Source organism: Microtus oregoni, unplaced genomic scaffold, assembly GCF_018167655.1.
Source record: "Microtus oregoni isolate MIOR12 unplaced genomic scaffold, Mior012 000016F_ref0000370, whole genome shotgun sequence".
Taxonomy (NCBI): domain Eukaryota; kingdom Metazoa; phylum Chordata; class Mammalia; order Rodentia; family Cricetidae; genus Microtus; species Microtus oregoni.
Genome location: NW_024543075.1, coordinates 42,697,874 through 42,710,100, shown reverse-complemented (window position 1 = coordinate 42,710,100; position 12,227 = coordinate 42,697,874). Strand labels below are relative to the sequence as shown.

The 12,227-nt window shown below is 34.9% G+C and overlaps 1 protein-coding gene and 1 pseudogene across 1 annotated transcript; one reads left to right on the top strand and one right to left on the bottom strand.

The window, feature by feature from the left end:
* The first annotated feature begins 7,102 nt into the window (after window positions 1-7,102).
* LOC121457418 lies at window positions 7,103-9,484 on the top strand (annotated as a pseudogene).
* A 1,774-nt stretch (window positions 9,485-11,258) lies between these two features.
* On the bottom strand, window positions 11,259-12,227 carry LOC121457417 (olfactory receptor 52E2). The gene has a single exon (XM_041666084.1). The coding sequence runs from the start codon at window positions 12,225-12,227 to the stop codon at window positions 11,259-11,261; it is 969 nt and encodes a 322-aa protein (XP_041522018.1).

Sequence of the window (12,227 nt, the reverse complement as noted above, 5' to 3'; positions counted from 1 at the left end):
GCTATCTGTAACAATCTCTTGTCATTCTGTCTTAAAATGTGTTCTCTAAGACGTAAGCAGGAAATGGTAAGCTTGTTTAGTGGCCCTATATTCCTGCCTTCATTCTCATAATTTCTTTCTGGATTTCCATTGTTACACTAATCTAGAATGTTCAAGATACTTTAATTTTTGTTATTTGAGAATTTAATGTATATGTTTCAGTTATATTTTCTTCAACTTTAATTATGGGATTTATGGGCATATATATTATAAGTGATAAGAATCTCTACAGTATGGTACTAAAATTATTTTTTCCACACATGTGAACAATTGAATTATCAATTTTCTATTTATTTACTTATTTTAATGAAAATAGATTCTTCTCTCCTGCTATACATCGCAACCAGTCCCTCTCTCCATTCTGTCCAGCTCTGACCTCCTCACCTTTCCCCAAGTGCACTTCCCTCCATATCCTGTTTAGAGAGGAGCAGGCTTTCAAGAGACAACAGCCAAACAGGGCAAAATATATGCAATATGACAAGGTGAAAGTCCTCATATTGATACTGGACAAGGCAATCCAATAGGAGAAAAAAGAGTCTCAAGAGCAAGCAAAAATGTCAGAGCTATACCAATTCCCATTGTGTCTCACAAAATACCAATCTAATAGCCAAAACACAGAGGACCTGACGCAGATCCATGCGAGCCCCATGCTTTAAATCAAACATTCTACAATCTATCTTTAAAGAATTATGCCTACTTGATACTTCAATTTCTTCATCTTCTAATATAAAGTTAATTTTTGTCATTTTATTTACAATATTCCCAAGCTTCCATTGGAATTGAACTCTATGATATCTGTTGTCATCTACTTGGTACTAAATTACATATTGACTTAACTTCTATTTCCATAGACATTATCTACATGCCATGGATACATCTACGAAACACTGCCTCAGTTAAGCCTCAGGAAATCTTGTAGAAGAAGGGTAGAAAAAGCCAGAAGATCATGGAATATGTCGTGATATTGTGTATTCCTAGTAACATCAGAAGTTATACTCATAAAGTCTAGTCAATTTGACTACTCAATCATGACCTGAACTAGTTTGAAACCAATCAGCAAGCTAAAATAGTTGAGGCAAAGTCCATGAAAGTTCAACTCTACACAAAGAACTGCAGGCAACTAAATAAAGCTAACGTTAGTCCTCTCAAGAGAATAACACATCAATTGGTTGTTCAGTGCCAAATGGTCAGCTCTGAAACATACACACAAGTAACAATGTATGGACTCAACATGTTACATTTAGAAATAAATACGTATATACAAAAATAAATATATGCATGAAATAACAAATAATGAAAAGAGGCCATGGGTTTGTAGGAGAGTGGAAAATGGAATATGGGAGGGTCTAGAGAGGGGAAGGAAGGAGAGAAATGTAATTAAATTATAATCTCAGACAGACAAACAAGAACCCTCCAACTAAAAGTGAAATCACATACAAAGTAAAAACAAAAAATTAAAAAAACGACATTAACTTTAGACTCACAGAAAGAAATTAAATTCTATACAGGTCCCAGATACATAGCACCTAATTCCTCCTATTATTAACATCTTGCATTAGTATTGTACAGTAGTTATTGCCCTCCCCTCTTTTTCTTTCCACTCCTATCTCTCTTTTTTCTTTTCTTAAAAAAACCTCTTTCTTTCCAAGGTATAAAAAACTCTGAGGTATAATGCTTCCCTAATATGTGGGAGACCTTGAGTTTGATTCCAAGCTCCATAAACAAAATGGAATAACAATATCCCCTTTTCTTCATGGTACTTTTTTGTTATAAAACACTATGCACAATCATACACTAAAAGAGCAGGTTCTGTCCCTGACTGACAGCAGAAAGCTTTCTCCAAATATTTTAAAATCCTTGCTTCTGAAGTATGCCTGTTCCTCTCTCATTTATTCAGTAACTTATTAATGTGAACAAAGTAGTTAGAAATTTTACCTCTTTTTGATGCATTATCTTTCTGTGCAGATCAGGGTAATTTCAAATTTATGATGTTCCTACCCCAGCCTTACTTGTTTCAGAGTATAGGAATGGGGTACCATGCCAACTTATTTTATATTTAGGATTATAGGCAGATACATTTAAATTGACTTTCTCATTTTTTTTCTTGATTTTACCAAGAGTAACTCTTCTTAGATAATAACTGTATTTTTGATATCTCTCCATAAGTATGAGGATTTATTTGCTGGTTTATTTTTGCATTTGTACTTTTAAGTAAGTCTGTTTTCAATGATTTATTTACTAATCTATGTATTTATGGTTTATAAAACTATAAAATGCTCCAGTACCATTTGGCATACCTTGTCAAAATCCTCGAATCACTCCATTCTTCAAAACATGCTTATTATTTTCATATTTATCAGCACTATTTGAATGTTGCATTTATTTTTTTTCTATTCTTTGCTCTTTGGTTGGCAAACAAAAATATCATAATATGTCTATTAATCCACTCACAAATCCACATGCATGTTTCTGTATGACAAAAAACTTTATCAATAGAAAGAAAATATGAATTAATTCTTATGTCTCCAAATCTAACTATTTGCTATCTTTCTAATTTTATTTTCTACCTTCTTCTTAACTATAAACTCTTTCCCCAGCAATGAGAAACTATTTTTATTGATATTAGCTATAGGGTTGTTCAAGTCCATTATATAAATTTATAGCAATAACAATTACATATTAGATATACCATTTATCCTTTGTATAATCTTCAAATAGTTTCCTTTAGTATTTGAATTAACTTTCATTCTCTAAACTGTCTCACTGATAGGAAGATTTACAATTTTTCTTTGTATTGAAAATAGATTTTTATATTCCACAATATTTTCTGATTATGGTCTCTTCTTGCTCTGTTCCTACCAGTTTTCTCCCTACCTCCCCTCCCATCCAGATCCAGACCCTTTCTATCTCTCATTAGAAAACTAACAGGCTTATAAGGGATAGAAATAAAATAATGTAAAATGTAATAAGTCAAAACAAAAGCTAATACATCAGAATAGAACAAAACAAACAAACAAGGAAAAGAGCCAAGAGAAAACGCAATAAAGATACATACTGTTCAGGATTCCATAAAAACAGTAAATTGGAAGCCACAATATATGTGCAAAAGACCTGAAGGGTAAAAAGAAAGAAAAAATAATATAAAAATGAAATAAAATAAAAATACAAAACAATAAGTTTTGTTTTTTAAAGGAAAGGCCTTGGCATGATGCTGTAAGACAAGGAACTTCTAAAAGATGCTGCTGAGTTCAGTTTTTTTTTTTTTCTGTTGGTCTTTTACTGCTGGACATGCAGCCTACTCTTAAGAGTAGTTTGCTTCTCCAATGAGACTCTCTCAGAGGAAATTAAATTTTTATTTGCAAATTGTTTTCATTTGGAATTTTCTTCTTGTTTAGGGGTTGGTGTTTGTGTCTATACCTCTTTTCAGCTCTAGTACCCCACCTATGGCAGACCCATGCTGGCCCTGTACGTACTTGCCTCAGTCTCTGTGAGGTTCATATGTATGGCAGTCTTGTTTTCTTGGTGTCCTCCAACCCCTCTGGTACTTTTACTCATTCACCCTCCTCTTCTGGAGTGTTCCCTGAGCTCTGAGAATAGTGATTTGATTCATAAAGTCTGGCTGTGGGTTTCTGCGTTTGTTCTTCTCATCTGCTGAAAAAAGCCTCTCTGTGCAGTGCTAAGCAATGCACTGATCTACAAGTATACCAAAATGTCTTCAGAAGCCATTTTATTGCTATGGTTTCTTTTGTTTCATTGCTGATTTTTTTAAAGAACAGTAGTATTTGGTTTTACCCTCAGTTTTTGGACCATCTAGTCTCAGGTCTTTGTCATCCAAGCAGTGTCAGATATGTGTTCCGTCTTACAGATATTGGCTGCTACTCCCACAAATTGTGTGCCACCACTGCAGGCAGGGTACCATTAGAGATAAAAAGATCTGTGACTTGGTTTGTGTTTATATTTTTGTTTGTTTGCTTGCTTTAGTAGCATGCAGAGTATCTTCCTGTACCAAAGACTCTAGCATGTAGGAGTGCAGGCTCTATGGAAGAACTAGGTCAACTTCCCCATGTTCAATGAGTTGTAGAGGAGTTGTCTTCAGCAATAGGGGCTTGTTATAAGTGTGTGGAGGATAGCCTATAGTTTTGACAACAGGCTGGGTGGTTTGGAGATTCCCATGGGACGCTTTGCCCAATTAATCAATTATATGTAACCCAATACTCTTGCTGGAGGCTTCATTTGGTGACCAGAGATGGCCAGGTTGGACTTGTCACTCCTGTGTTTTTTTTTTTATTTCATTTAGATTGTCTTTATATAATGTATATATTTTGCGAAGCTTATACTACATTAGCTTTTCATAATACTCTTCAAATTGCTCTTAATTTTTACTGTCTCTCTACATATTCCCTCTCTTGACTCCTTCTACTTCTTCCTCCCTACTTGATCCTCCCTTTCCAGTCCCCCTCCAATCTATCTGTAACTATTCTACTTCCCTTGCGTAAGGAGAGCTATATGTTTTCTTATAGGTACTTACTCTATGCCTAACCTCTCTGGTTAAACTGAGTAATACTCAATTGTGAAAAATACCAGGGTGACTTTATCAGTTTTTGTGTTGAGAGACATTTAGGTTGTATTATAAATAGAGCATCAATAAAATTAACATGGTTGAGTAAGTGTCTCTGTCGGAGGATGCAATATCCTTTGGGTATATGCCCAAGTGTGATACAGTAGGATCTTGAGGTAGATCTATTTGCATTTTCCTGAGGGATCACCATACTGTTTTTCATAGTGACTATATAAGTTTGTACTCCCACAAGTAATTGATCCATGTTCTCTTTACTCTGCATCCTTTCTAGCATGAGCTGTCACTTTTTTAAAAATTTGTCTTAGACATTTTGACAGCTGTAAGATGAAATCTCAAGTAGTTTTAAGTTGCTTTTCCCAATGACTAAGGATGTTGAAAATTTCTTTAAGTGCTTTTTAGCAATGTAAGATAGGAAGGTTTTAATTTTAATAAAACTGAACTTATACATATTGTCTCTTAAATGATTTTTTCTATCTTGCTAAACGCAAGATATATGAATTTTTTGAAAGTTTTATAGTGCTTTGATTTACATTTTAGTCTTTAAATTTTGATTTTAATTTAATGGCAGTTTCTGTTGAGTCTCATCTTTACTTCTCCCTCATAGATTGAGATTATTCTGCCAACAAAGAAATTCTATTGCTTTCTTTTATAATTGACTGTCTTTTAGTTTTCTTTCTTTTTCCTTATTGTACTACCTAGTGCTCCAGCAAGATGTTGAATAGGAAGAACATGAATTCAAATCCTTGTTTTGTTTTTCTTTTTATAGTCTAGTTTGAAAATATTGTTTACAGTCACTGGATGTGGTCTCAGCTATAGGTTTTTGCAAATTCCCTTTGCAAGGTCAATGACATACCTCCATATTCTTAGTTTGCCTACTTTTTAAAAAAATATTGTTTATTTGTTTACTTATTTATTTATTCCTTTATTTGTTTCTGTGTGTTTTTGTTTGGGTGTACAATGTATGCACAATGAGTCGAATCCAGAAAAAGGCATTGGATATCTCTGTCAGATCTGAGATTACAGATGTTTGTGAGACACTTTGCTTGTTACCTGGGTTCTAGGATCAACACTCCAGTCTTCATGATTACATAAGTAGCAAATATTCTTAACTGCTGTGGGACAATGGTCTGTATCCTGTCAATTATATAAATAAACGCTGATTGGCCATTAGCCAGGCAGGAAGTATAGGAGGGGTGACCAGGCAGAAAGTAGAGACAGGGCAATAAGAACAGAAGAATTCTGTGGAGAGGACACAGTCCACAGTCCTGTCCCAGACACAGAAAAAGCAAGATGTGACTGCCCCACTGAATAAGGCACTGAGCCATGTGGCTGGCATAGACAAGAATGATGGGCTAATATAAGTTATAAGAGTTAATAAGAAGCCTGAGATACTAGGCCAATCAGTTTATAATTGTAATGTAGAGCTCTGTGAGATTTTTTTGGGACTTAACAACTGCGGGAACTGGGCAGGACAGAAAACCCAGACAACACTTAACCATAGAGCTGTCTCTCAATCATACTTGATAATTATTTTTTATTATGCTTATGTGCTAGTTAGAAATGATATTCTGAATCATATAGCATTTTCCCCTGGATCATCTATATGCTTGACTACACTAATATATTGAATACATTAATACAGCAATGTCTTTTCAAATATCAAACCAACTCTAATACTATAGACTAATTCCACAATATCTTAAGTTTCTCTTTAATAGTTTCAATTCTGTGTGATCAACTGTCTCAGAAAATAGTATATAGTAAATTCCAGAAATATGTAATACCTAAATTTTAATTTGCACACAATAAATAGTATACTTTTCATTACACTCAGAAAGAAAATTGTTCACTTTTCCAGCATACTCTCACTATATGAGTTACCTGCTTATTATTGATTTTGGAGGTTGTGAAACAAACCTTGTATATCTAATCCTAAACACCTAAAAGTTTTAATAATGAAAATTCAAGATTCAAGTTATCAAAAATAGAACTGTTAAAACAAATTATTCAAAAGATAGTTACATTTAAAGGGATATTTATTTTAGAAACATATGAGAACATGATCAAAACAAAATAAGAAATATTAATATATTCCCATACATTTTGTAGGCATAAACATTTGGGCAAGACACTGCCAACCTGCCAACTCACTCATTTTTCTCGATCAAGAGGATGAGCGTGCAGGATGTCATGTTACCACCCAGCTACATTTTTCCTTGTCAGTAAGCCTGCACTGTAAAAGGTCTGTTCCTGGATCTCTCTGCCTGTCTGTAATTTCATCTTGTGTCTTTTTTTTTTTTTTTTTTTTTTTTTTTTTTTTTTTGGCAATACCACAATTTTGGTGGTCATCAAGCCTGTGTTTTTTCTGGCTATCTTTTCATCGGGTACCTTGGCCCTTACTATAACCTGTGTTACATGCATACTGAGTATTGAGTGATTTCATGCCCTTGAAATTAATGCTAGTAATTGTGTGCTTGGGTATTTTTGATTTATTCCTTGACTGGCATGGAAGCTGAGCTGTTGATGATAGGCATGACATTTGACAGTTAGGTGGCCATTTGTGCTCCACCCCTCTACACAACCATCTTGACAGCTTGGGTGTTGGCAGGCATCAGTATATGCAACATGAAGGGGCCTGCTTGTTCGGGTTTATGTCCTGCCCAGTTCCCCACAGCTGGCAAGCCCCAAAGAAAATCACACAGAGATCTCCATAAGTTATAAAAATGATTGGCCCATTAGCTCAGGCTACTTATTATCTCCTGTAGCTTATATTAACCCATTATTCTTATCTATGTTGGCCATATGGCTTGGTACCTTTCTCAGCGTGGCAGCTCACATCTTGCTTCTTTGGTTGTCTGGGCAAAACTGTGGAGAGAGCTTCCTGCTTCCCAGAATACTCTTGTTCTGATCACCCTGCCTCCACTTCCTGTCTTGTTAACCCACCTATACTTCCTGCCTGGCCAATCAGTATTTATTTAAAACGTGATTGACAGAATACAGACAATTCTCCCGCATCTTACACTTGTCAGAATGGCTAAGATCAGTAACAGAAATGACAACTTATGCTGTTGAGGATGTAGAACAAGGAGGAACACTCCTCCATTGCTGGTGGGGGTACAAACTTATGCAGACACCATGGAAGTCAATATGGTGGTTCCTCAGAAAAATGGGAAGCAATCTATCCAGGGCCCAGCTATACCAAAATACATTTCATCCTACCACAAGGATAAGTTCCTGATGACTTTATTTATAATATTCAGAAACTGGAAACAACCTAGATGTCCCTCACCTGAAGAATGGAAAAAGAAAGTGTGGTTCATTTACACAATGGAGTATTTACTACTCAGCTGTTAAAAGTAATGACATCATGAAATTTTCAGGCAAATGGATGCAATTAGAAAAAAATATCCTCTACTTCCTGTCTGGTTGACCCATCTATACTTCCTGCCTGACCAATCAGCATTTATTTAAAACATGATTAACAGAATACAGACAATTCTCCCACACCAAATATATATTATAACCTATCCACCCTTGTTTAGATGCCCAATGATTTACCTCATTTGACATCTACCCTTTTGTAAGCACAGATAATAGCATATTTCTACAGCAAATATATTGGGCATTGCAAAATTGTCTTGTGGAAACATTTATATCAGTCCTGTGTATGGCCTTTCTTGGTCTCTTTTTTATTATTTTTTATTTATTATTTGTATCTCATATGGGTACATTCTTTATGCTCTGTTCTGCCTCACATCACAGGATGCATGGTTAATAGCTCTCAGCACATGTGATTCCCATGTTGCTGTTCTCTGTGGTTTCTACATCACAATAGTCTTCTCTTTTCTAATTCATTGGTTTAAACACAACATAATGCACTGCATGCACATTCTCGGTGCAAATCTCTACTTTGATATTCCTCCCTCATTTGATCTCATCATATATGATGTTAGGACAAAACAGAAAAGAGGCAGTGACTACTCTATTTACCAAAATATAAGAAACACACACACATATATAAAATCATGAATATATATATATATATATATATATATATATATATTTGATTTTGTTTCTACTAAGATCAATATTTCCTTGACTTACTATGTTCTGTTAACTGTCATATACTTCTGTTTGCAATGCAAGATAGCCATCTTTTTGAACCTGGTCTAATGGAATCAGAGAATAGCTAAAACTTCAAAATGTATCAAGTTCAAAAAGAAGTAGGCCATCTTGGAGGAAGTTTTTTAGAAGTCATGTAGTGTCTGTTTATATGTATTCAACAAGAAAGCTCAGAGCATAGTTTCTGGCAAGAGGATAATATTACATTAGTATCTTCTGTGACTTGACCAGGGGAAGTGGCCCTGGAAATTTTAATTTATTCTTCCCTCTCTCCCCTCCTTCCTTTTCCCTTTCCCTTCCTCCCTCCTCCCTTCCCTCCCTCCTTTCCGTCCTTCCTTCTTCTTCCATTTTCTCTTTCCCATCTCCTCTTTCTTCTTCCCTTCTTACTTCTTCCCTAATTCTTTAGGTTAATTTTATGCATAACTTTGATTTGTCATGTTATTTGTACTCATTTTGTCTCCTTTTGTTCATCTGAATCATTCTAACTGTTGGAGAAAATCGTGAAAATGATTTAATCCCAATATCAAGTTCTATGGAGTTGGTATTCTGTAAAGCTAAAAGTCCTAGTTTCAAAACAACTCTTGCCAAATCTATAATTTGAAATTGAGTTATCTGCAAAATATGTGAACCTCAGTGCAACAACCATCAAATGAAGGCCATACTTTCAAGGAAAGTTATTTCTACCTTGACAACTGGGACTTTTCAGTGGCCGGTAGTGCAAGTAGTCCCACTGTGCGAGCATAAGTGAGCTTTTGTAATCTGATGTTTATAGCCTTTCTATCTATGTGACATAAACTGATCATTGCCCATTATTTATCTACTTTTGTTTTTTCAATCTACATTTGATAGAGAACATTCTATACCCAAGCCTAAGACTTTTCTTCTGGAGCCATTATAGAAGTTTAGTTCCTCTACATGTTGTAGTGTAGAAACTTAAACTATTATTATCACTTTTGAAACAGATCGTTAATAAATTTCCAAAAATAAAGCAATGGTCACTCTTAGACAAAGACTGTACCTTCTAAATTATGTTCAGAATATAAAAAAAAATCTTGAGCTCACAGATGTAAAAAATAGAATAGTGGTTACCAGACCTATAGTGTTGGGAATAGAGAGATTAGAAAATCATGGTTGAGATATTTCTTATTACTTTTTAGATAAGGTATTATGTAGCCCACACTGGCACCGAACTTACTATATAGTTATAGATTATCCTGAGCTTTCAAATAATCTTAATTGAACTTAATTAAATAATCTTAATCAAACTCCTTAATTGTGGAATTATAACCATATACTATCATGGTCAGTTTTATGCAATTGTTGGGTAAATTCAAGAGTTTCTATGTCCTAGACAAGTATTGCACCAATAAAACTATATCCCAATGCCTGCAAAGTAAAATACTTTGTTTATATCTGATGACTAAATTCTGGATACCTACCGGACAACTTAGTTAATATGGTTAACAAGAATGTATTATAAACTTGGAAGTTACCAAACTTATGCTTATATGTTCTCACAAAGAAAATAATAAAAAAGTAAATTGCAAATTTATTAGATTCAGTTAATCTTTCACAATGTATTCTTTTATCAACACATTGTATAACACATACATTTTGTCAGCTGTATTTTAATAATAAGAAGAATTAAATATCATTGATATAGGGAAATAAGTGAAGCTAGGAGACATACTACTTAGTAAAGTAAGTCAGACACAAAGACGAGAATAACAAATTTGGATTCATGTAGAAATCAACAAAGAAGTGAAATGCCTCTATAACAAAAACTTAATTTTCCAGTGAGAAAATATAAATGTAACCATATGTCATCTTTAAAATAGCAATACTAAGACAAGTTAATAAAGAAACAAATATGTGGAGAAAAAATAGAACAAAATATTTTTTCCAAAATGCTGAAAGAAAAATAAAACTATATTTAGAATTTTATATCATCAAAATACTATTAAAATGAACATGAAATTAAATTATTTTAGACAAAAACAGAAAAAATTATCATATATTAAATTTTATCAAAAGAAACATAATCTTGGGGTACATAATCCTGGGATTAAAAGAAAAGATGGCACTTTCTAAGCTGAGTGTGCTGGTTAATTTAAAACTATGTAAATTTCAAAAAGTGTGAGTAAGTTTTGCAGTCATCATTTCATACTAAAATTCCCGCACTTATGAAACCAGTGCTCAGAAAATTAGCACAGTAACATTAAAGAAACTATTGGAAGCACCAGTTTTTGTAACAATAATGGATGCATTGTAACAATGATGTATTATACAGAACAGCCAGCAGGTCTCTGATGAAAGAGGAAAACAAACATACTTTACCAAAATGAAATAAGAAGAAAATTGAGTCAGTAGAGGAAAAAAAATCAGCTGCATCTTTTGTGAAGTAGCAGTAAAGCCACATTAAATACTTAAAACAGAATGTCGGTGTAGCTTCATGTTATGATATGGGTTTTACTGCAAGGCATATTTCTGAGTGAGTTGTGGTGGTGGCCTGGGAGTCTCATACAATTATATGCGATTGCTTTTCCTTTCCTTGAACTTGCAGTAACATTTTCTTCACACGGTCATAGATCTGCTTGGTTCTCACTCCATATATGACAGGATTGAGCATTGGCGGAACTACAACATAAAGGTTGGCGAGAATTATATGTATATAGCGAGGCACATTTCGACCAAAGCGGTGTGTCATGAAAGAAAAGAGAGCTGGTGTGTAGAAGGCAAGGATGACGCAGACGTGAGAACCACAAGTGCTGAGGGACTTGATCCGGGCTTCCCGAGAAGGAAAATGAAACACAACATGTAGTATTTGAATATAAGAAAGGGCAATAGCTACTATGTCAAACAGTAGATTACATATGGCACATAAACCATAAATGATATTGGCCTTGACACTGGCACAAGACAGACGAGCAAGACCCATGTGTTCACAGTAGGTGTGGGGAATGATGTGATGCCCACAGAAGGGCAGTCTCAAAATTAGAAATATAAATGGAACAACAAAGATTATAGCCCTCACTAGCACTGCAAGGCCAATAGTAGAAACAACCTTGTTGGTGAGGATGGTGCTATATCGAAGTGGGTTACAGATGGCCACGTAGCGGTCATAGGCCATCGCTAAGAGGACTGTTGACTCCATAAGTGTGAATTTGTGGATGAAAAACATTTGTAAAAGGCAATCTTCAAAGATGATCTCTCGGAGATTAATCCAGAAGATCCCAAGCATCTTAGGGATGGTAGCGGTCGAAAGGCCCAAGTCAATGCTAGCCAACATGGCCAGAAAGTAGAACATGGGTTGATGGAGGCTGCTCTCAGTTTTGATCACAAATAAGATGGTGAAGTTTCCTAGGAGAGCAATAATGTACACGGCACAGAAGGGAAAGCCAATCCAGACGTGGAGAGACTCTAGTCCCGGGATCCCCAGCAACAGGAAGGAGGAAGGGTGAAACTGGGTGTCATTGGGAAGGAGCAT

What these genes read in the sequence shown, in the direction of transcription:
- LOC121457417 (XM_041666084.1), bottom strand. Translation starts at nt 12,227, where the DNA reads ATGCTCCTTCCCAATGACACCCAGTTTCACCCTTCCTCCTTCCTGTTG.